Raw genomic sequence first — 26,884 nt, 5'->3', positions numbered from 1 at the left:
TAAAAGTCACGTGCTGATCTTTAAAGGAGAGAACAGCACACAGTGGCTTGCAGTTTAATCTCTGATAGACTTTAAAGCAGGGAAGTTAGACACAAGCCATTTGGCTTATGGCCATTACAACCACCCTAGACGGGCATGGAAAATACCTTTTAGTTAATGGAACTCAGCATTACGAAACACCAAGTGGTTTACACATTAAAATGCCATGTACAACAATACAGTGCATTTGAATAAGAGAATTCCTTCACACCTCCACAACACATGATGATTGTTGTTTCAAAAGCTTTGAACGTGCAACATCACACACTGAATGTGCAAATACAGGTCTATGGATTAATCACAGTGGTATAAAAAACCAACAGAATCAATAAGTCATCCATAACATACATACATACATACATACAATCCACCTATTCCATTCATAGACTTCTCTTCTGAGAATGAACCATGTTCTGAATAATAAGGTGGGTCGGCAGATAACATTTTCAAACCTGCCCGAACCAACCTATATCTATAGTACATGCATAATGGTCAGGATTGGTGGGGCTCCATACACGCACTTGCCTAAAGAAGGGACCTTCTTTCCAAAAACTTGGAGTGTGTTTATTTTTAGACTTTATCTTTTGAGTAAGGCCACACTGGGCGTTTTGGGGGAGATTTAGTCATCTGGTGACTAATCACCTCGTCTTTGCGGCGACCAATCTCCACAAACACCTTCACTCACACGAGGTTTCCTACCAAAGGATATTTTCTTGAAATACTTTGCAAAAGATCCGCTTGTTGCACCTGCCCTGAAACTGGTCAGTTACAGGAGGGATCTCTTTGCTGCATTAAACCTACAATTAGTTGATGGTCTCAATACTACAGCACCAGTGCCTGTCACACAGCCAGTGTCTAAAATGTCACCACAAAGCAACACTTCACTGGGTTGTGCAAAGAACTTTGTGACTGAAAATGTGGTGCCAGAGAAGTGCACTTTCAGCCTGGATCTTAAGTCAGAATTAAGAAACCAGGAATACTGAAACAAGGACAATCTAAATTTACTACACCACTTGAAGTGAGACGCCAGCGAGGACCATACACATATGAACTGTCTGATGGTCGCATATGGAATACAAGTCGTCTTGCTCCTGTTAGATATGACTTTGGAGAAGCTCCATTTGATGAAGGACATTTCCCCTACTCCTCTACTCCTGTCTACTGCAATAGGCCTGAAGAAAGTGAACCTATGAGGCGTAATGAGAGAATCAGAAAACTACTTGCATGGACCCAGGACTATGTGATGTGAAGAACGTATATTATTGCTTTAAGATGCATTGTTGTTGTTTATTACATTTGCCAAAATGCTTTCCCACTATTGGGGGAATATGTGGTGTTAATACAAATGGCCTGTAGATGTCACTGTGCACATACATATCGTGCATACTTCCTGGTAGCTTAAAAGTGAAAGTTTACTGTTGTGTAATACCTGCATGGCTCTGCTAATAAAGCACTGTTATACTCTCCTCATCCTCGGCTACCCAAAACATAACAAAACTCATTCAATAAGCTGAGTATATAAAATATGACATTCATTTGTATAATTTAGTTATCCTTTAAAACAAAGGTATTTGCCTCAAGGTTTAATAAACATTTATGACATTCCTATATACTGAAGTTTTAAATTTACTGCGTATGCTTCAGAAACAGAATCACCAGTCACCAACACACTCCAAATCAAAACCAGTTAGATGTGGTCTCCCTGTGCAGAACTGTGTAAATCATAACTAGACCACTTATGATTAGAACTGAGCATTTGTTAACAGGACACCTACACAATTCAATGCCTAATCAAATATTGTAGATTCATGCTGCCAAGCGTACTTCATCCTATATACAATTCTACATGAAGCGATAATTTTCAATGCAGCGGGAAAATTATAAATCCAGCATTAAAGGAATGAGCTGGCAACCCTACAACTGAAGTGAAACACTGAAACCATGTAACTTAAGACTTTATTCTTAGTCTTGCTTAAATTAATGTACACCTTCTGGTAAATAGTCTCTCAGTCATATTTAAGGTTGCAGCTTTTTTCCCCTTTAGAACTGGATACTTGTGCTGCATGGCTGATTAAAAACGTGTTTGTGAGTTTAGCCCAAAAAAATGGTCTTCAAATAGTCTTATAAGTCAGTGTTCGACTTTAACCCAATTCCTTAATATTATTCAAGATATAAAGGGTGTTTGAACTCAGGATAGGCGTAGAAGAAACAAAGATCTATAAAGCAAATAGCTATAAGCGCTGGTGTCTGAGCAGAAAGTGGGTCAGCCATGATTGACTGTGGAAGAACAAATGTTAGAATCTCAGAAAATAGTACAAACTCTATACTGATCCATAATGATAGATATAGCACACTGCACTGCTCTTAATAATTGCAATCATTATATAGTAAATTTAAGAATTTGTTATGTCCTGGACAGAAATTGGTCACCCACAGCACAGTGTTTTTAGCTTCAGGACCTCATTTGTTTTAAACATGCATTAGCCCGGCAAAATAGCAGCTGCAAGTACCGGAATGGGATCAGTTATCTAGAACGCTCAGGACCTGGGGTTTTCTGGGTAACTGCATACTTCTCAACACGAAAAGAGTGACATAAAGTTGTTCTGTGCGCAGTGCAAAGAAAAAATTCGGACCACGTCCATTTTATGTCCACACCCCTTAATTACCATGTGCATTTTACAAAATCTGAAAGCTTGAACCCATTTCTGAGAGTTTTAGTGCAACAGTTATACTAATAAAAGTGAATTGCCCTTTAAGCTGCTAGTCGCAGTTCTCCCAAGAGACCTGCTTATCTTAAATAGATACAATTGTTTCTTTGCTTATATTAAATTGTTACAAATGTGCAGCTGCTGAGTGTTTTGGCTTTCTGCCATAAAGCCTCTTATTTTAATTAAGTTTCAGAATCTTTTTCTGAAGTCAGTGCAGGAGATCAAAGAGAAAGTCGGGACATTTCAGTAAGAAACCTGGGACTGCGGGAATCAGGACTGTGTCGCAGAATAGGACAGTTGGGAGGTATGTAAGGATCTATCCATAATTTGGATCTTCATACCTTAAGTCTACTAAAGAATCATGTAAACATTAAAGGAGAAGGAAAGGCTTTGTGCACTTGGGGGTGCCAAATGTTAGGCACCCCAAGTTGTTGTATTGACTTACCTGAAACCCTGGGCCTGTGCTCCTATCAGCAGAAAACTGCACCAGCCCGGGGTTATACCAGTGAGCACCACGGAGCAACCCTTTTTCTGCTTCTTCTTTCTTCAAATTTCCCGGGGCAAACGTACTGTATGTGCAGTTGAATGAAATAGCCTTTTTTAGTCAAAGTTCGGCTTTTCGTTCTACTGTGCATGCGCAGCCATGCGAAGAAAGAGGAAGACAGAAGAGGATCGCTCCGTGGTGCTCACTGGTATAACCCCAGGCCGGTGCAGTTTTCTGCCAATAGGAGCACCGACCTGGGGTTTCAGGTAAGTCAATACAATCATTTGGGCGTGCCTAAAATTTGGCACCCCTAAGTGCGCAAAGCCTTTTCTTCTCCTTTAAATAAACCCAATAGGCTGATTTTGCCTCCAATAAGGATTAATTATATCTTAGTTTGGATCAAGTACAAGCTACTGTTTTATTATTACAGAGAAAAAGGAAATTGTTTTTAAAAATTTGGATTATTTGAATAAAATGGAGTCTATGGGAGATGGCCTTCCTGTAATTCAGAACTTTCTGGGTAATACATTTCTGGATAACAGATCCCATACCTGTACTAGAAGATTAAATCACGCAAACCCAAAATAAACTCACAACAAAAGTCATCTTCCCTGCCTGTGCTGGAGTGATGGTACTGTTTCGGAGAAGCTCATATGAGGTGATCTGCTGCTGATCTGGGAAAGTGCTAGTAACATACACAGTCACTACAAAGATTCCCACTACGGTATAATATAGAAATGGCCTTTTGATTTCAGCCTGATGCAAAATTACTAATTTCTCCAGTACCTTTTCCAACCTCTAGCAGGAATATGAGATGTTCAAATTGAGTTATCCCATATAATATGCTTATGCCAAGCTGATTATGTTGGTTATGGGGGCAACAAGGTCAGATCCCACGAGTGCTTCCCGGTGGTTTATAGTTTAGCATCTACATTTTAATGTGAAGTGTGAATTCCCACAGGCTCATAAATACTGATAGAGAGTGATCACCAAACTGCTCTTAGTTCATTAGTCCCTGTGGAGGGAAGGTCAGCGAGCAGATATCTGCAGTGTTCAGGGCAAAAGTATGAACTAGAATTTTGGTTCTTCCATTGGCGTGGAATGAGTGTAATATGGAGATGATTCCTAGGTAAAAATTACAGGATTTAGTGAGTGAATTTAAAAAGAGGAACAGATGACATGGCAGGGACAAAGGTATCCCAGATAATCAAGCAATTGATAGAGGTGTGATGGCAACCTAATCTTTAAAGTAATATAGACATCTCTATGTTGAAATCTGTTCTAGTGCCAACCCATTCCAACAGCAAAAGGTTATAGCTGGAGGACATGCTGTTGCACATATACTGTTCAATGGATGTATTAACAATATCAAACAGTTCTTAATATGTGCCCTTCTAGCTTTGATAAACGTTTATCCCAAGGCCCAGGGCATGTCGCTCCTCTGACTTACTCTTAAACAAGCCTTGAGAAATACAAGAACAAATCTTACATTTTTCTGTAACCTTTTAGAATAGAAAATCATTTTCAATGGTCTTAATTCTTAGAAACACTATTAAAAAATGTTAGTATCCTTTTAACTAAGAGCTTAGGAAGCAATGGAGAGAATGAAATGCAGTAGAACATGTGCAAAGCCTGTACAATGTCCTACTAATCTACAACAACCAATCAAATGTTTGCAAGGTGACTGCTGAATGTTACTCACAGATGGCATGGGTTACTATGCCTGATGCAAGGGTGCCTCATACTAAGGGTTTTGCGTATTAGATTTCCATTCAGCAGAAGATTTTGTCTGGACTATTAGATTCACTGCTTTCATCACTACGGAGATTCATTCTGGATTTATGGGGCAGCACTAACATTTACACAACTTGTCATTCTTTATGGAAGTAACTCATTACTAAAGGCGCGCCCATTCCAGGAACAAGCAATAAGCATTCATTCACTGCCAGGAAGCCCTGAATCGCCTGGTCTCTGCAAAGTGCTACAGGCCACTGTGCCAACAGCACAGACAGACGAGCAATCTCTGCTCACTTTAATACATTAGTAGTTGTGCTAATAGACTTGTTCCATTACTCAGGCTGGATTAATTCTTTCAGGTGCATAACTGCAGTTTGATTGCTTAAATAATTCTATTAGGAAAGGGATGCATCTGGAAAGCTTGAATGCATCCTAATAAGATAAAAACTGTTAAAAAAAACACCAGATAAACTACTTCACAGTGCCACCTTGTGGTTACCACCCATTACGTATTCAAATATTTTCAAATATCGCATTCTCCCTATCTAGATGATGCTATTGGAATTGTTCTTGCCCTGCATAATAACGTGGGCATTCATGTGTTATGCATTCGAGAACCAAACAATTTATGAATAATTCACCCATCACACTGAAGATAATTTGAGATTTCAAGTTAAATGCAGCGGAACACAAATCTGTGGTACGCAATCGGTTAAGTGATATTTGCCTAACCTTGTCCGGCATATAGAGATAATAAATTGTGAGAAAGTGTTATTCAGGGCAGTTGGTGGCTGTCAATATTAGCAGTGATGAATTATGTGGAGCAATTTATCCCTCCCACATAGGTGGCAGTTAGGCAATAACTCAGTATGTACAGCAGGCTGATGAGATATTTATCACCAAGACTGATAAGCAGATAGGTCTAGATCAGATCACAGAGCCAAATAGATATTCACTGTGTATTCATCAATCAGAACATTGACGACTACTCTGTAGCTAGTGATGGCAACTGCCCATCAGATTAAAAAAAAGGAACAGCCTGGGTACTTTGACTTCTAAAATTATACCTAGCAATTATTAACAGGAGAAAAATGAAAAAAAATTCTGCCATCTCGCTACCTTATATGTATTATTATTCTGTATTTATATATGCACATATGTATATGTTGCATCAACATTTTTACAGAAAATGTCGCTGCACCAGTAGGGGAGATTTCTAATTTCTCTGCCATGGGCATACATATCAGGGGACAATGAAACCACCAATATGAATTTGGATAATGGAAGAACACCTATGCACAAAATCTATTCACATAGTGCCCTGAAAGGAACCTGGTTTAGTAGGTAAAATACTGGGTTTTAGGGTAATCAAACTCATGCGTTCAGTTTCCATGGCAGCTTCTTTAGATGTTGGCCGAGCATAGGCCACTGTGTCTAGAGCATCTAAATCAGTAGTTTCCATTTTGGGACTGCCTCTCTAAGGGAGCTCAGAGCCTTGGTTACAGAGGCCCTACCTGAAGGGACAGATAAAGGTAGAAAGTTAAGTCACTCTTATAGATATTCCTTAAAAGCCTTTGTGGTATTCCAAATAATAAATTTGGCTGAATGAATGATCTTGACAGTATTTTCATAGTTTCAAATTTATGAACTAAAGGGGACTTTGGCCAAATTCTGGACCTCAAAGGGGGCCTGAACCATCACTAGTCCTGAGACTCTCTAAATGCAAAGATATCTATATCATCATTAGTCATGAATAATGCTAGGTGTTACCACCACAATAACACACAACACCTACCATACATACATCAGAAACAGACAAAGCTTTGTTAGAGAGGCAAATATTTATGAAAAGGAAGTTTGTACATCTATCTCTCAGTTACAGACATATCAGATATCGGATATCAGAGATATTGGAATATAAATATAATATATAAAATAATAGTGATTTTACTGTAAATTGTACAGTCCAATCTTTGGAGTAGACCCTCTGAGGTGAATTTGTGAGTACTATTTACCCTGGACTCCCTCCTATGTGAAATTACTGTAGCAGTGGGCCAGGATATTTCATAAACAGACATCATGTTTCTGGCTACCCTATAAGAACATTAATAAAAGTTAGAAGAATGAATGTGAAACATGTAATTTACCTGTGGTTGATCCATGCTGAAGAGATAACTAGCCATTAACTGAAGGGCTTCAGAATTGGTTGGGTCATATTCTAATGCCTTCTGAATAGCTCCCTTACATCGCTCACTGGCTGCTTCTTCCATGCTGAGGAGCACAGATGAAAAGTACAGAATTAGGAGCTTGTTAACGTGTTTCTTTTAGCTATCATTTATTTTTACTAAATTTTTTTACTACATTAATATGTGTAAACAAAAAAATATTTTCACAGGAACAAATGTTGCTTATACTCCTCTGGCAACTCCTTCATCTTTACCTGATTTAGTCACCAACTTGCTGAGCCCAATAAAAATTATCCTATTGGTGGGCAGCTGGGCCAACAAATGGATCATAATAGGGGCCTTGGCGAACCACTTTGGACAGGACTCAAGCAGTCCTGGTATGATGGGATTTTCTAACCTGCCTGATTGAAGCTGCGTTAAAGGAGAAGGAAATTCCCTGGGCGCAAAAACCCTCCCTCCTCGACTGTGTTGCTCCCCCTCCCTTCTCCCCCTGGCCTACCTGTCCGGCCGGGCAAATGCCCCTAACTTGTTACTCACCCCTCTGCGCAGGTCCAGTCCACGGAGTTCACAGACGCCATCTTCTCCCAAGCGGTCTTCTTCCTGCTTTGACCATCGTTTTTGGCGCATGCGCAGTAGGAGCAATTCACCGGTACGGATCAACTGTCACAAAGTTTTCCGACTTCGTGCGCCAAAAACGGCAGTCAAAGCAGGAAGAACACCGCTTGGGAGAAGATGGCACCTGTGAACTCCGTGGACTGGTCCTGCTCAGAGGGGTAACAAGTTAGGGGCATTTGCCCGGCAAGGCAGGTAGGCCAGGGGGGAGGAGGGAGGCAACACAGGGGAGGGGGAGGGATTTTTGCGCCCAGGGTGTTTCCTTCTGCTTTAAAGAGGTAGTTCACCTTTAAAGGAGAAGGAAAGTAATTTACCAAATGTTATTGCAAAAAAAAAAATGAAAAGCCAATACCTTGATCAAATGTGGGGTGTTCCCAAATTTATTGTAGTGCTCCAGACACGTGAGTCATGTTCAGATGTTTCGGGACAAACAACTGTCTTTCTTGAGGAAGGGCAGTTATTTGTCCCGAAACGTCTGAACATGACTCACGTGTTTGGAGCACTACAATAAATTTGGGAACACCCCAAATTTTATCAAGGTATTGGCTTTTCATTTTTTTTGCAATACGTATAACTGGCGGGGGAGGAGGAGGCCAGTACCAATACCTTTCCCCATCACCTAGTATCGATCCGTGGTGCTCATTGGAATAACCCTGGGCCTTAACAGTTTTCTGCTGATAGGAGCACTGGCCTGGGGTTTCAGGTAAGTAAATACATTTAATTGGGGGTGCCTAACATTTGGCACCCCAAATGCTAAGCGACTTTCCTTCTCCTTTAAGTTAATTTTTACTATCTTTTAGAATGTCCTGATTCTTAGCAACTTTTCAATTGGTCTTCATTTTTTACTTCTGTTAGTCCTTGAATTATTAGCCTTCTTCTTCTTTTACATATTTTTTTTTAGCATTTGCGAACATATCAAATAGTTTCGAAAACAGAAGCTGCATTTATAATGATGCACATGAAAGGCCAAAACGAAATTGTGCACAAGTTGAAAGACATGCACTTTTCCCTTTCGTTTTCTGCAACACAGTGAAGGTCTTGACTTTTTCAAGGGGGAAAAAAAATACCACATGCTCAGAGGTCTCTCCGCAAGGCATAATTCACAGGCTTATTTTACCAATGTGAGATTACTATAAACTGGCAGAACTTGTGATTTATAGGTGCAGCACTTTGCAGAGGAACATTTTTGATTTACCAGAGATCAGTGAAGTAAATCTCAGCAACAGAGCAGAAAGCAGCTGCGATATCCTTTGTAGTTACTTCCATTTCATCAGGGAAGCCAGCTGCCTTGGCCTACAAAGACAGGGGTAAAAATATAACGGATATATTTCACATGAATGGAAAAGTCACGTTAAGTCACAATGCCACCAAGATATCTTTCTAATTAGTAAAACAAAGACCAACCAATATCACAAAAGTGACAAAAATAAAATGCCTGATCTCTCTATCAAAGCTCATTCCTTCCTCAGCACAAAGGCTCCCTGCAGGTACAGCACATACTATAATGACTAAGTTAGGCGGCTGTTTCAGTAATGCAGCTTAGAGGTCAGAAAATCTAAAGAAATGTCATGAGCCCCAGAGGCAGAAGACTGGAAGATTTCAGAAAGGAAGAAGATGTGAGGGGCAAGGGTAGACAGGTGTCACTAGGATTAGTTGAGACTGACACAAGCTATAGAAAATCTAAAATAAGTATAATGTTATGAAAAGGCCCCAGACACTATGAAGCAGGTACATTGCAGCCTCTAACATTTTTTGCTATTGTGGAGTTCATGTCATCTATAGCAATCTTTACTGTATTAATAGGAGCATGGATTCTACAGCAGAGACATGCCAAACAGATACCTGGTGTCAGAAGTTACTGAATTTAAACAATTAGCAGCTTTTTTAGTACAAATATTTTAGTATTTTAGTTATACTAGAATACAATTATACTAAGGGTGATGGCTGATTGGGAGATTTGTTGTCTGCGATTAAAATGCACGAATGGGCGACAAATCTCCCAAAAATGCTTCTCCACCGGCAATAATTGGAATCGCTGATGGTAAAAAACTACGCAACAATTTAATCTTCTGAAGTCGCCCAAAGTTGCCTCGCCAAGGCAATTTCAATTATTGTTGGTGGAGAAACATTTTCGGGAGATTTGTTGCCAGCAGTCGTGCATTATTATTGCAGGCAACAAATCTCCAGTTATAGTCCGAAACAAGCATCCCACTACAATCAGTGTTGAACTACTGGAAAACTAGAGGAGTTTTTTCCAAACTAAAAGATAAACATGTAAAGATACTTACCGATGCTGTTTGGCTCTGATAAGCACCAAGCATAACTTCTATTCCTTTATTAAAATAGTGAAGTGCTTCCTCCTTGCAATGGATCTGTCCAAGGTACATATATTTGGCATGCCCTTTGTCGGGACTGAGTTCTACAGTTTTTAAGAACACCTATTCATAAGGTTAAAGAAGCTACAAAGAATCTTTTTAAACACTGTTGTTGCCTTAAATAAGACACGTCCACTGGGAGCATGCTCCTATAATTGTAAATCACAAATTAAGGTTAGGGAAGGTAGATCAGAAAAATTATCAGGTGTCCTGAATATCATTTTCGGAAATGTATTTATGTATATCTTTCCTTAGATAACAACACAGGTATGGGATCTATCCAGAATACCCAGAACCTGGGGTTTTCTGGATAAGGGGTCTTTCAATAATTTCTCCACTAAAAAATAATTTAAACATTAACTAAACCCAATAGTATTCTTCTGTCTCCAATAGGGATTCAATATCTTATATTTGATCAAGTACAAGGTTCTGTTTTTTTATTACAGAGAAAATGGAAATCATTTTAAAAAAATGGAGTCTATGGGAGATGGCCTTCCTGTAATTCGGAGCTTTCTAGATAAAGGGTTTTGGTATAACGGATCCTATACTTGTATTTGGACTAGCACCAATGCATATTTTTTATAATACATTAATGGTATAGAAATGAGGAACAAAAACTGCAATACATCAAAATATATACAGGTATAGGATCAGTTATCTGGAAACCAATTATCCAGAAAACTCGGAATTACAGAAAGGCTGTCTCCTATAGACTCCATTTTTATCCATATAATCCAAATTTTTTGATTTCCTTTTTCTCTGTAGTAATAAACCAATACCTTGTACTTGATCCCAACTAAGATAAAATTAATCCTTATTGAAGGCAAAAAAATCATGTTTACATGAATTTCTAGTAGACTTAAGGTATGAAGATCCAAATTACAGAAAGATCCATTATCCAGAAAGCCCCAAGTCATGAGCATTCTGTATAACAGGTCCCATACTTGTACAATAAAAATATAAACAGCTACAAAAGTTAGGTATGAAGTACTAAGAGATACAGGAGTTATGAGTTCCATGCCCTATAGAGCTTACAGTCTACAATATTGGCAGTGTGCACACCATCAGTCCAATGAAAATTGAGTTGATTTGAATCAGAGACTGGAATATGAATAGGAGAGGGCTTGAATAGAAAGATGAATATTCAAAAGTAACAATAACAATACATTTGTAGCCTTACAGAGCCTTTGTTTTTAGATGGTGTCAGTGACCCCCATTTGAAAGCTGGAAAGAGTCAAAAGAAAACAGTAAATAATGAAAAAACTATAAATAAATTGAAGGCCACTTGAAAAGTTGAACACAAACAATAGTTTCATAGCATGAAAACAGAAATAAATTGGAAACATTCCCCTACATATGCCTGTGTCGCTTAAAGGTATTAAATAAACAATAAAGCAATAAACCATTATAAATCTGCACACCAACAAGAACCATTAACATAAAAGGATATTTGTTTTGCCTTCTCTGCATGCCCCAGCTCCATACAGATGCTGCCCATCATATCCAATATATCTAGGTTGGTGGGGTCCATGTCCAGGGCTCTCTGGCAGAAAAGCTGTGCCATTTCATAATTAAAATTATCCAGGTACTCTTCAGTCTGTAGGAAAAAAAAATACATTAATCAAGCAAGGTACATATAAATTCACATGCAATGCAAGTCAAGGGCAGGCAGAAAGGGCAATCACTACTGAAGAACAACACGTACATCACGGTCGAGTGGCGTTTTTTATCTAAACCCAGCATCTACCGCTACTTTTTCATTATTTTTAAGATTAGTTTTAAGGTGAGACAAGATGCACCAAATGAGTTCAATTTCCTCACTTTAATTGTTTTATGCTGCTGCTGTGTATTCAATAAGCGCTTATAGAAGTTGCCGACTCGTCTCATCTTTGGTAATGTGTTTTCTTAAATGAAAAAACGTAAATATTTGGGTAAAAAATTGAACTCTATTGTACGGGTATGGAGCCTATTCTCCAGAATGATCAAGACCTGGGGTTTTTAGGATAAGGGATCTTTCCATAATTTGGATTTCAATACCATAAATCTAATAAAAAATCATTTAAACATGAATTAAACCCAGTAGGATTGTTTTATCTTAGCTGGGACTGAGTACACTTTAAGACTTTATTATTACAGAGAAAAAGGAAATAATGTTTAAAATGTTAATTAAAATGGAGACTGTGGGAGATGGCCTTTCTGTAATTTTGCGCTTTCTGGATAACAGGTTTCCAGATAATGGATCCCATACCTGAATAATGAAAAACAATACAGTACAGTTTCCTCTACCTAAGAGAAAAGGCTTCTGGCATACTCCCCAAATAAAAAATATGTGTCCAGAGAGTCTCCTTCTGTTAAAGGGAAATTTTTTGTCTATATACTGTAGCTCTTGGAAGATTTTGGGTAAACCCAAGACACAGCTATGGATAGAGGCAGATTAAAATGGACACATGCTAGCAGATATGTGATGATGGAGTAGTCGAAAACCTGTTCAATCAAGTTGCTTAAAAATCAATGGGTCTGACACTGAAATCAGATATCACTGCGAGTGCTGCTGTTGGATAGAAAATTGCATCCTGGTAATGGACAAAGGATACACATGGTGCTGTTTAATGCAGTTTTAGCTGTACCAGTAACCATTCTTCTTTCCTTTCATCTCTACTAAACCAGAGGAATTACAAAGATTAGGAATAAAATACTATTTCTATAGGAGAGCTTCCCTAAGTGTTATATCTGTGTTTCTTACTAATATCCTTTTGCAGCTATCCAGACAAGCAGTTAGTGTGGGGCCTTGGCATGCTGGACAGAATATTAATGGTACATGTAAACCAGCAGCAGGAATCATCCATTAGATTACTTGATCACTTGCACCAAGAGATATGATAAAACTGAGGCATTATAAAAGAAAACAGGAGTCGAATGGAATCTACCCAAATTGCCCAACTAGAATTCTCACAGGCGTGAACTCCAAATTTGATGTAACCTGTATTCACTCATACATACCTAACACAGATGTTAATTTTGTATCTGTTATTTAAGCTTTTGCTTTTTTCTCTTTTCCCCTTCCATCTTCCTTATTAGTTAATTTATTGTGTTCTCTGACAGGTGGGTGTACCAAGAATTCGGAACACCCTAATTTTTCCCTTCAGTTTCGATCAAAATTATTAAAGCAGGAGAATTGACTATGCCAACGTTTCTGGGTCATTTCAACTCATGCTTCTTCCTCCAGGATTTTTAACAGTAAACTGGTGTTCAGTACACATTACCAGCACAATGGATTTTAATCAGGCTGTCATATGAATTTTTCTATTATATTACTAATTAATGATGAATTTATATATGATCATGATTAATTTATTGTACACGAATTGTTATATCAATTTGCAATTAATCTAGTATACATATATGAATTAGAGGTGGGAAGGGGAAAAGTTGTTTACTTCCTTGTTTTGTGACAAAAAGTCACGCGATTTCCCTCCCACCCCTAATTTGCATATTCAAATTAGGATTCGATTCGGCCGAATCCGAATCCTGCTGAAAAAGGCCGAATCCCGAACCAAATCCTGGATTTGGTGCATCCCTATTTTCCTTAATACACATAGGGGTAGATTTATCAAGGGTCGAAGTGAATTTGAGGTAATTTTTGAAGTAAAAAAATTTGAAATAATTTTTTGGATACTTCGACCTTTGAATAGGATACTAAGACTTCGAATTTACTTAGAATTCGATTCAAAGTAAAATAGTTTGAATATTCGATAGTCGAAGTACTGTCTCTTTAAAAAAACTTTGACTTCAATAGTTCGCCAAATTAAACCTGCCAAAGTGCTAAGTTAGCTTATAGGGACCTTCTAATGCATTTTTCTAAGTCTTTACACATCGAAGTAAAATTGTTCGATCGTACGCTAAAATCATTCGAATAGTTCGATTCGAATGATTTAATCATTTCATCGAACGATTTTAATTCGATCGTTCTGTGGCCAAATTCGGTGAAAAATCCTTCGACTTGGATATTCGAAGTCAAAGTATTTTAATTCAATGGTCGAATTTCAAATAATTTTTTACTTCGAAATTTGACTCTTGATAAATATGCCCCATAAACTATTAGACAAAAGGCTTCCTATGCATCTTTTAAACTTTGCAGTGTAAAAAATGGTGTAAAATTTGTACGCATTTTTTCTTAGAGTGACTTCCACCGGAAGCAATGTAAAATAACGGTGGCAAAACTGGCATTCGCATGGCATAAACTTACACACACAGCTTAATAAATTTGCCATTTATTTTACACAGATTTTTCCACAGTTTTTTCAGCGAATTTCATTTTACACAGCATAATACATATGTCCTATATGAGTTTGCTTAGCTGAGGACACACAGTCATGCAAAAGAATGTATTTATGTGGCACATAGACTATTTTGCAAAGATTTGATCCTGATGCACTTGTCTTTTAAAGCCCTATCTTCCATGTAACTGGATGTCCCAGGTTTATGAATGTCTTAAGATAACATTCATTTGGTTACTCTGTTGATAGTTTGGCATCTCCCATATGCTTAAAAAAAATAAGACTATGTAGAATAAGCAAAGTCAACTTTTAGACTACCACAAAGCAGAAAATAAGGTTTTACAGGAATATGAGCAAATAACTATTGAGTATCTTGTTTTACACAGCCACCATTGCTTTCTGCCAAGCCTGTCCAAAATCAATTAACTGTTATTAGTTTATCTGAAGGAAACCACTTTCATGTCCATATCAGACTTGGCTTTACTAGTTGTTTTTTTCAAGATCCTGTAATTAAATGATTGCTGTATAAATGATTTGACCTTTTCCATTGTGTTCTTGCTAGCTAAAATGAAGAACCAAAACTCCCAACCTCACAAAATATGGACCAGTTTGTCCGCAGACCGGCTCAGGAAGATGCTGGGTCGTCTTCCCAACCACCATCTCCCACAGAACACCAGGAGGATACGGTGTCACAGGTGCTGGCGGCCATTGCTAACTGTCAAGCTACGCTCACGGCTCGCATAGACGAAATCAAAACAGATCTGTCCTTAATTAAGGTAGTCCTGCAAACAATACGTGACCGAACAACTGAGGCAGAAACAAGGCTGAGTACTTTGGAAGACACTTGTAATCCAATTCCGGCGCAAATATCGGACCTAAGGCACCAATTGCAACACCAAGCAGCTCAGCTGGACGACTACGAAAACAGACAACGGCGGAATAATGTCCGGGTTATTGGGCTCCCAGAAGGAGCTGAGGGTAATTCACCCCCAGACTTTGCTGAATCCTGGCTCCGTACCCTGCTTCCAACAGCAATTTTTACTCCTCACTTTACGGTGGAGAAGGCTCATAGAGTTCCGGGCAGAGCTAGACCTCCGGGTGCCCCGCCACGTCCTTTTTTGATCCGCTTGCTTCATTATAGGGACAGAGACATAGCTTTACAGGAAGCGCGGAAAGTTGGCCGTCTGGAACATAAGGAGCAGTCATCTCATTGTATCCAGATTATTCCACACAACTACAAAAGCAACGTAACTCCTTTACAGCAGTCAAGCGGAAACTGAGAGACTTGAACCTGTCATACGCAATGCTGTACCCAGCAAAGCTCAAAATAATGGATACCAACAGATCACATTTTTTCTTTTCACCTGAAGAAGCGATGGAATGGATTGAATCCAGACCCAGACAAGATCCGCGTGCTTGATTTGGCATTAATATTCTACAAGGGGTGGGAACCCTGTGACGGTATATGTATCACCCCTGTCTTAAAGCACCATGTGTACTAATTGCCCACCTTTGCCACTTAAAGGTTCATGGACACTTTTTCAGTACCTCCACGCTTGTAATGTTTTAAGTATTCAAGGCACCAGGACGATACCTATAAGTAGTTTATATTGGACGTGATCGGACTCAACAAGAGGATGTACATCTAGTACTGGGCTGATCTTTGCAATACGTCTTTATAATGTCAGGATTAGCATCCAAACTCTTTGGACTCTATTGCTATTTACTTTAGTATATACTACTTATACCGATTGGCATTAGGGTTCACTGCTATGCCATCTCTTTGGGTTTGCTTCCCCCACGCTCCCTTCCCTGGGGCGTTTTCCCTTGCCAGTCATTTCCCTTATTCTTCCTAGGTCACGGAGCAATGCTCTATTACTAAAAGTTTGTTAAAGTCTTCCTAGTTAGTGGCAATCACATTTCCCTGTTTATCCAGTTATGGGTATAAGGCCCACCCACTTGGGGAGGGTTGGGCAGGGTGGGAGGGTTTTTTGGGTATTGTACTACTGTGTGTTAACTGCTTTCTCTTCTACTACTCTCTCTTCCCCTTTTTCTATACTTTCTCTTTTTAGACATGTAGCGTATGGAGATATGATATTACGACCAAGCGGGGGCATCTGGAGGCTACTGGGCGAACACCCATTTGGTAAGACAACTTCACAAATAACCTTTCTTCCAAATGGCTGACGTCAAAATTATTTCATGGAACGTCAGGGGCAGATTTCAAATAATTCATGGCTTGATATCAGGTTTTCCCCTTACAAGTCAATTTGTATATCCCACCTCCATTTTTTGAAACCATTTTGCACGATGTGTCTTCTGCTCTTGCACAGTTGCCCCCATCCCCCATATGTATAGCCGGTGACTTTAACACGTACTTAGACCCATCTATGGATAAGCTTACTCCCTCACATACATCCCCCTCAAAACTGATTGATTGGCTTCAGGCTTTCAATCTAACAGATGTCTGGCGTTGGAAACATCCCAACGGTAGAGAATTCTCTTGTTATTCGGCCACACACCGCACATTTTCCCGCATAGATCTAATCTTAACCTCGGCTGATCTTCTTACTAAAGTAAGGGAAGTCAAATTTCTCCCTCGTGCAATATCAGATCACGCACCTGTTTATTTATCAATACAAATCCATCCATCAATCCAGAGCAAACAATGGAGACTCTCTCCAATATGGCTCAAAAACCAAACAATCATTGACCATTCTACTGTGGCTTTACAGAATTACTGGGATGTAAACTCAGGATCTGCAAACCCAAGTACCACCTGGGAGGCTAGCAAAGCAGTGTTGCGGGGGGTCTTAATAGCAACAATTAATAAAGCTCGTAATATTACTAAAGATCACTTAACTACTCTTGAACTCAGTTTGTCACAAGCCGAACAGGATTTTACAGTTGACCCTTCTCCTGCAAATCATGCTACCTTTATCATGGCCCTTAGACAAGTTGAATTACACAGGCTGAACCTTACAAAAAAACAGCTTTTATACTCTACTAGTAGAGCTTTTGCCTTCGGAGACAAAAATGGCAAACCTCTGGCTTTTTTAACCAAAACAATGGACCAATCCACGGCTATTCCCAAAATAATTAATACACAGGGTTTGGCCATTTCGTTTCCTTCTGAAATTGCAGAAGAATTTAAATCTTACTACGCGGACTTATATACATCCAAAGCGCTCTACACCAACGAAGACCTACACACCTATCTAAACGAGATCACCCTTCCTCATCTATCCCAACACCAAACGAAATATCTAGACAACCAAATTTCGCAATTGGAGATAGCAGAGGCGATAATGGCTATGTCTACAGGGAAATCTCCGGGTCCGGATGGATTCGGAATTGAATGGTATAGACTTCATATTAAACAACTAGTCCCCAAACTCCTAGAAGCATTCATGCACGCATATGAAAATTTTGAACTTCCCCCTTCATTCTCAGAAGCAACTATTATTGTGTTGCCCAAACCAGGTAAGGATAGCACTAAATGCGACTCCTATAGACCAATATCACTGTTAAATTCCGAAGTTAAAATATTAGCAAAAATCCTAGCAAGGCGACTAATTAAAACTATAACTTCTCTGATACATGTAGACCAATCTGGCTTTATACCATCCAAATCAACAGCAATTAACATACGCAGACTATATTTTAACCTACAAGCGTCACATGACAACAGGGAAACCGGGGTAGTAGTATCCCTAGACACAGCCAAAGCATTCGATTCTGTTGAATGGCCATATCTATGGGAAGTACTAACAAGATTCGGTATTGGCCCAGGCTTTATTAAATGGGTTCGCCTGATGTACAGTAAACCCACAGCTAGGCTTAAAGTAAATGATGTCCTATCCACTCCCTTCAACCTATCTAGAGGAACCAGACAGGGTTGCCCTCTTTCTCCCTTACTTTTTGCGTTGGCAATAGAACCCATGGCCATTGTAATTAGACGGAACCCCCAGATTCAGGGCCTATTATACAAAGGATCAGAAGAAAAAGTCTCTTTATACGCAGATGACAACTCTTTTATACTTAGCCAACCCAGTGGACTCATTGGAAATTACTTTGGACACTATCTCTACTTTCGGGAAATTTTCTGGCCTGCAAATCAACTGGGATAAATCTCAAATATTTCCACTTACCACTCGTGCGCTACAGTCAATAAACCCGACACTTAACCTTAAAACAGTGGATACATTCAAATACTTAGGTATTTTAATACATAAAGATCCATCCTCATTTATTTCCCTTAATTTACAACCTCTTATACAACAAATGAAAACTACTCTTGCAAAATGGTCTACTTTACCATTAACTCAAATCGGCAGGATAAATATATGTAAGATGGTGTTTCTTCCCAAATTTTTATATACCTTCACTAATTCACCTTGTTACATACCGAAATCAACTCTCCAAACAATAGACCGCACACAAGCGGATTTTGTGTGGGCCCAAAAAACTCCCACAGTAGCTAGAACTACACTTCATGCCCCTGCAGCACAACTAGGCTTGGCAATGCCTAACTATGAATCATACTACCTAGCTACACAAGCAATACATGCCTCTAATTGGAAAACGTTTGATACTGAAAACCCTGCCTCGCTGTTGGAAGCTCTATACTTTGGTTCCATTGAATCACTACATCATGCTCTTTACAGGCCTAAAAACTCTTTACCACCATTAATTCCTTTGGCATAATGCTTCACTATGCAATTTTGATAAAATTATAAAGGGGGGCTTCTGGGCAAGAGCGGGAGTCAAGCAACTTCAGCACATAACACAAGCGGGCATTTTCAAAACTTTAGAACAATTCCAGCAAACTCCGGACCTGTCGGATCTGTCGGTGTATAGCTACTTGCAACTGCAACATTTATACCATGCTCAATTTCATTCCGCCCCACCCACAATACAACAAACTAATGCTGAGACTATAATAAGCTCACCAGGGAAACAGAAACTAGTATCCAAAACATACATGTACATTGCATCTCAGAAATATGACCCCAGACCCAGGGTCAAACTTAAGTGGGAAAGTAGTGGAGTTCACTTAGAACCCGATGACTGGGAGGAGATAGAGGATAACCTCTATCTCCCTCTAATCAGTACAAGAGATAGGCTCATTCAATTCAAAATTGTACATCAAACCTATTTAACACCCAGAAAACTACAACTTATGGGCCGCCTAGAGCATTCCAGATGTCCTCGCTGCAACTCACCAGATGCCGATTTTATGCACCTTATATGGTATTGTCCAGAGATACAGACATTTTGGAAAAAAGTAATGAAGTTCTTAGCTGACGAATTTGCTCTACCACAAGTTTTGAACCCAGTTACCTGCCTACTGGGAGTGACGGTTGCTCTGGTACCCAGAATCCACTCCAGATTATTGATGAGAGCACTTTTGTTTTATGCCAAGAAAACAGTAGCCCTACACTGGATGGGGCCAACACCTCCCACGCTTAAAAAATGGATAAATCTCATTAATTCCCAGCTGGAACTTTATAAGTTAACATATATTGCCAGAGGCTGTCCACAGAAATTCGAACATATATGGTCTCCTTGGCTGGATTCACCCGCAACGACGACCAAATAAGTATACTGTGATATTTCGTCATATTCTCTCCATGTCTACCCTTCTTTTTCCTTCCTTCTTATTTCCTTCTTTCTTGTTGTTCATGAAAACTTAATAAAAAGTTACTATTAAAAAAAAAAAAATGAAGAACCAAATTAGAAGCTTTTCTATTCACTGTATATTTTATAGAATACTCTTAGTCACCACAAGCCTTGGGAACGGCTCTAGAGCACCTCCTTGACACAGAACATGCACCTTTCAGACTTCAGCTATTCTTTGCTCTGACTAGTCACACATGTAGAGTGCAATTTAGGAGCCGCATTTGTGCATCAATGGAAAGAAAGGGCAAGGTATAAGGAAGGAGGTCAAGAACAAGAAGTTCTTTGTCTACAGCTGCTGTACACAAAGCCATAAACAATAGATCTATGCACTTAACAGTACACAAAATCCCACACAAAATGACTGAAGATGGGGTGTTGCAAAGTAAGGGGGGAAAAAATCTTTTTGCAGCAATAGTTAGCCTGAACCTCTCACAGGCTAAAAGACAAAAAAGCTATTAGAAGTGTTTTGTCCTCTTCTTTATCATATAGCAAAACATATGGGAAACATCAATTCATCAATTAGGATAGCAGATTTTTTTTATTTATGTTTTCAGCTGTCAGCCATTCTGCAAGCAATAAGTACTATTAAGTTGATGGCTTTGAAAAACAGAATTCGGGGAAAATGATCTACATATAAAGCAGGATTAAAGAAACAACTGTAGCCAAGTGAGCTTGGCAGCAATTAAGCATATCTGACTGTACAGACTAATGAGAAAAAAAGTGCAATTCTAGTCTTAAAGGTACACCTACATCTGTGTGTGACTTTAGAATTATAGACAAACTTAGTAGGGATACACCGAATCCACTATTTTGGATTCGGCCGAACCTCCGAATCCTTTGCAAAAGATTCGACCGAGTCCCGAACCAAATCCGAATTTGCATATGCAAATTAGGGGTGGGAAGGGGAAATTATTTTTTACTTCCTTGTTTTGTGACAAAAAGTCACGCAATTTCCCTCCCCGCCCCTAATTTGCATATTCAAATTAGGATTCAGATTCGGTTCAGTGGGGCAGAATCCAAATCCTGCTGAAAAAGGCCAATCCTGACCGAATCCAGAACCGAGTCCTGGATTTGGTGCAAAAATTGAGGTTTAATAAATAGGCCCTAAATGTCCCTCTCGCAGACATTTCTGTCTGGCATCTCAGTAATCTAGACACAGGAGCAGAGATGTTACTTGATACATTTCTTATCAGCATCTATGGAATATTAGCAATTACTGTATCAATTCAAAAAACTGCCTTTAATGAAACTAAGATATAACATATCAACTACTGTATGAAATTTAAAAAAAAGTGAAAAATGAATGTGAAAAAAGAAACTTTAAACTTCAATTGATATGTCAATTGTAAAAAATCTATTTTTGGCATACTAATAAACTAAATGAAGTGAAAAGGGTACAGGTATGGAACCTGTTATCCAGAATGCAGGGGACCTGGGGATTTGATAATCTTTCCGTAATTCGGATCTTCATAGCGCAAGTCTCCCAGAAAATCATGTAATCATTAAATAAACCCAATAGGCTGGCTTTGCTTCCAATAAGGATTCATTATATCCAGTGTCGGACTGGGACACCAGGGGCCCACCAAAAAACCTTAGACAATGGGCCCACCAAAAGTTTTTAGACCAGGGGCCCACCTTCAGTATTATTTTCTTCCTCTCCTCACTCAACCTCTATTCTCCTAGTCTCTTTTCTTTACATACTATAATCTATTATTCCACCTATTTAGCCTCTTTGTTGTAATAGAAATAGAGAATGGCCATGAAATAGGTCTAAAGTTTAGCAGCATGAGGGCCCACTGACACCTGGGCCCACCGGGAGTTTTCCTGGTATCCGGTGGGCCAGTCCGACACTGATTATATCTTAGTTTGGATCAAGTACAATGTACTGTTTTATTATTACAGAGAAAAAGAAAAATGTTTTTAAATATTTGCATTATTTGTATATAATTTGGGTGGCCTTCACATAATTTAAAGCTTTCTGGGTAAAGGAATCCATACTTTTATTGAAAGTATTTGAAAGGTGAAAAACCTCTTTAAAGATGAGAGTCTTGCATTATAGATGGACTACACCAGTAATTTAATTAATAAACAAGTTATGGGTGGATTTTATTCTCTAGAGGGTAAAGAAAGAGAAAAAAAAGCTATTAGTCATTCAACTGCAATACGGTGCCCTTTTATGTATAATGTATAATGTGTAATATCTCCGCTTAGTGTTCACTCAGAAGATACTATTATACATCAATCAGTTGTTTATATATTTTCTTTGTCACAAGAATATAGTGGTTCAGATGCTTCCCTCTATGGGATACTCAGATGCTCAGGTTGAAAACTCCAAAGGCTGACACTGGTAACAAAAAGACAGACATTACCTTTTCCAGTAGCTGGTGCACTGTATATTTTTCAGCTGTCTTTTTCTTAGCTCTGTTTTGCATTTTCATTTTCATTCTCTCTTCCGCTGGCAGACCAGAAAGATCATTCCCTAGGATGAGCAAAATGAGTTATTTGAAGAGGGAGCATTCATAAGAGCTTTTTAATAAATACACTGTTAAATTTTATAGACGAAGTGATGGGTTGGGTACATTTGAGGAACATGAGGGGTTTTAACTTTCTTGTCATAAAGATACGAGCGACGGAAAGTGGCACAGCTGCCAACTGGCGATTAAAATAAAACAAGGTTAATGAAAATGTATTAATTATCTATCACAGGTCGAGTTGTGTGTTTTTCCCAAAAAATTCTAGGTTTTCAAGGGTAGTTTCAGTAATAACTTTTTCAGCATAAAAAGAAAACTCGGATTTTTCGAGATTTATTATGCCACAAAGCTGCAAAGCTCGAATCTGAAAATACTCCAGCTAAAACCTGTCGAGGTCATGTAGAAGTCAACAGCAGAGGTCCCTTGAACTATTTGAAGATGTTTTTAGCCATCTTGATTTTCGGGGGTTTTTCTGTGGTTTGCACTCAAAAACTCAATCAATTTGAGTATTCAAGTTTTTCCCCCCAATTGCATTCATTTGAGTTTTTTATATTCGGGTTCTTTCATAAATATTGAAACATTTGAATTGTGAGTTTTTTCTAGGTACAAAAAAAATTCAACCTTTGATAATTAACCCCCCCCCATACCAGCCCTTTACCACAGAAGATCTGTGCCTCAGAAAATACATATTTACAAAGCCGCCTTGGCAAAAGCATATTTAGCTGTACATAGATTTTATGCAAATGTGTAAAAAAAGTGTAAAATTGTGATGTAAAAAGATGTGTTGGCTACTACACTAAATTAACTTTTAGTATGATCTAGATCGGTTCTTTTTAGTTATTTAGAAATTTCAGCAATCTAGTTGTTAGGGTCGAAATTACCCTAGCAACCATGCACTTATTTGAATAAGTGACTGGAATATGAATAGGATAGGGAGTAGTAGGATTTACAATAAATTTTTAGTGTTCCAGAGCATTTGTTTTTTTTAGATGGGTCAGTGGCATCAGTTTGAAAGCTGGAAAGAGTCAAGAAGAAGGCAAATAATCCAAAAACTATATAAAATGAAAAAAAATTAAGGCCAATTGAAAAGTTGCTTAAAAGTTGCTATACCATATTAAAAGGTGAACTGCCCCTTTTAAAAAAACAGCCTTGTAAGAAAATCTGCTTTTCACAACACCAGTAGCATGAACATTACATGCTACAGCAAATCTGTACAATAACTATGAATGAAGCAGCCATATTGAATCCTGCAACGTCACACAAGTGAGCACAATCATCAATCTGTGCATGCAGAAAGAAGTAATGTAAAATAAAGCACTTTGTGTGCATGTGCAGATTTTCGGCCCAGGCGGTATGCACATGTGCTGCAATCTTGGTCTGACTCCCGGAGTGCTGATTAGCTGGATATGTTGTTGCCCAAATCAAAAGTAAAGGATTGTTGTGGTGCTGCTGGGTGAATCCTGGACATTTGGGATGCATAGTGTGTATGAACTTATTTAAATGTACCCTTACAAGTTGGCAAGTGTCTTATTTGGGGTTGCCTTTTCATTTTGATTCAAATTTGACACTCAGCATTAAATATATTATAGACCCTATGTTGTTAGGGACTTAGTAAATCTTCATGAAGTCAGCATTAGCAAACTGTCTTGTGCTCTGTGCAATGCCTCCTAAAATTTGTGTGAACTGCATCCCAATTCCTTAGCTAGTAACGTCTTAGAGATCACTATGCTGAGTCAAGAAGCTGCATTATTTTGTCATAACTGTTTTCAATCAGCTTCAATTTGCGAGTTTTGTGTTCGCCATTAAGTGCTTTTCTATTTGAAATGTTATTTTCAGTTATACAGACAGTCAGTTATACAGACAGTCAGCTATACAGTCATTGTAGTAGAAGCTTCACAAAGTAGTAGACCTTTGTCTCACCTCATTTTCACTGTGCTACTTTGACACACTAAAGATCACAAAACACACAAAGCATGGAGAAGTCAGTATTGTGCTTTTAATTTTTTTTTAATGAACTGCAAAACCAAGAGTATTTTGTGTCTATAATTTAGGGTTAAAATCAATTAAGCAAAATCACAAAGATCACTTAATATAGGCTCTTGCACAAGAGTGTTTTGGCTCACATTACCCTGCGAAGGAATGCAGGATAGATCCACGACAAGGGAACACGCACTAAAATGGCTCTTTAAAGAGCTCCTATCATTTTTGGGCCTTTGCTGGAAGTGGGAAGTACAGGAAGACCATGTACGCAGAGAGGCCTAATGGTCCATGTTCAGGGGAAATCTAACTTTACACTCATATGTTTACTGTATATTAACTGACAGCTATATAATTCTGGAGCTAATGCATCTCTAGGACAGTAAATACAGAACCTTTTTGAACCCCAGTATGTCTCTGCCTCTTTATGAAAATGGTCTGCCTACTTTTCTTAAAGCAAAAGTCCCACTGAATCTCTGCACCCCAGTACAACAAACATGCTGTGATAGTATCTTTAATCTGGACATACTTCTATTTAAGAAAGGATATCCTGAATGTTTACAAATAATACATTGACAGATTGTTTGCACACAGTGAAACAGAACAGAAACTATCCAGCCTTATCCAGTGGACAGTCAGAACAGAGGCTGAACAGAGCATGACAAAGAACCACTCATGAATTTAGCCTTATTATTAACACATTTTTATAACCAATGTATTCCATAGCGTTGTACAATAAACTTAACATAGCTTCCCAACCCCTGGGGATGGTATTGCCCCCGATTCCCAGTTAATCAAATAAACCACAGCAAGAAGCCAGCACTATGGTTACACCCTGGTAGGAGACCTTAGCAAGACCTAGAGAAAAAGGTGGTGCTTGAATCCAAAAGTGTGTTTCAGATGAGTTCACATGACATAACACCCTATGCTTATAAAACTACAGGACAAACAACTTTCACAAAGTTTACAGTTCATTTTTTATTTTCATAATCAATCACGCAGCTAATCAGTTGAGCTCAGTTTAGAGTCTGCTGAAATGATTTCACTCTGAATGCACATCAGTGAGGAGACAAGACAGAGACCCTGGACTGGGTGAATGTTTAAGCCGAGAGAGCACCCAGACACAGTCACTAAATTTCAAGGAATTTTAAATTATCTGGGGTATATAATTAAAAGGTGCAAGGTTTGAATTAGGTCTACTCACCCATTTCAACCAATCAGTGAGTAACATTTACTAGCCCCTGATTAAAAGCAGTTATATTATGGTCATATTATCAAGTCCAACCCCTCCAAATGAAAACCCAGCATCCATACACACACCCCTCCCTACTTTCACATAAATTATATATACCCATACCTATACTAACTATAGAGTTTAGGATAACAATAGCCTTTGATATTCTGTCTGTCCAAAAAATCATCCAAGCCATTCTTAAAGGCATTAACTGAATCAGCCATCACAACACCACCCAGCAGTGCATTCCACAACCTCACTGTCCTCACTGTGAAGAACCCCCTACGTTGCTTCAGACGAAAAGTCCTTTTCTTCTAGTCTGAAGGGTTGGCCTCTGGTACAGTGATCCTCTTTATGGGTAAAAATGTTCCCTGCTATCTGTCTATAATGTCATCTAATGTACATGTAAAGTGAAATCATGTTCCCTTGCAAGAGCCTTTTTTTCCAGAGAAAACAACCCCAACCTTGACAGTCTCCCCTCATAATTTAAGTCTTCCATCCCTCTAACCAATTTAGTTGCACTTAGTCTCTGCACTCTCTCCAGCTCATTTATATCCCTCTTAAGGACTGGAGTCCAAAACTGCACTGCATACTCCAGATGAGGCCTCACCAGGGACCTATAAAGAGGCATAATTATGTTTTCATCCCTTGAGTTAATGCCCTTTTTTTATGCAAGACAGAACGACACAGAATGACACTGCCCAGAATTAGACAACTTGTTATCTACAAAAACCCCTAGATCATTCTCATTTAAGGAAACTCCCAACACACTGCCATTAAGTGTATAACTTGCATTTATATTATTTTTGCCAAAGTGCATAACCTTGCATTTATCAACATTGAACCTCATCTTCCAGTTTGCTGCCCAGTTTTCCAACTTAGACAAATCACGCTGCAAAGTGGCAGCATCCTGCATGGAACCTATAGTTCTGCAGAATTTAGTATCATCTGCAAATATAAAAACAGAACTTTCAATGCCCACCTCCAGGTCATTAATAAACAAGTTGAAAAGAAAGGGACCTAGTACAGAGCCCTGTGGTACTCCACTAACAACACTGGTCCAATTAGAAAATGTTCCATTTACCACCACTCTTTGTAGTCT

At 38.7% G+C, this 26,884-nt stretch overlaps 1 protein-coding gene across 1 annotated transcript in view; it reads right to left on the bottom strand.

Moving 5' to 3' along the window:
- LOC108718825 (probable assembly chaperone of rpl4) overlaps positions 1-26,884 on the bottom strand; it is a 240,769-nt gene that overhangs the window by 211,397 nt on the left and 2,488 nt on the right. Inside the window, exons 2-6 of the mRNA XM_018267301.2 lie at positions 22,470-22,579; positions 11,592-11,738; positions 10,055-10,204; positions 8,962-9,059; positions 7,116-7,239 (exon numbers count right to left, since the gene is read on the bottom strand). Coding sequence (XP_018122790.1) covers positions 7,116-7,239; positions 8,962-9,059; positions 10,055-10,204; positions 11,592-11,738; positions 22,470-22,579 — 629 coding nt within the window. The remainder of the gene's footprint in view (positions 1-7,115; positions 7,240-8,961; positions 9,060-10,054; positions 10,205-11,591; positions 11,739-22,469; positions 22,580-26,884) is intronic.

This window comes from Xenopus laevis, chromosome 6L (assembly GCF_017654675.1).
Source record: "Xenopus laevis strain J_2021 chromosome 6L, Xenopus_laevis_v10.1, whole genome shotgun sequence".
Taxonomy (NCBI): Eukaryota; Metazoa; Chordata; class Amphibia; order Anura; family Pipidae; genus Xenopus; species Xenopus laevis.
Note: the sequence above shows the minus strand (reverse complement) of the source record. Positions and strands in the feature narration are given on the sequence as shown.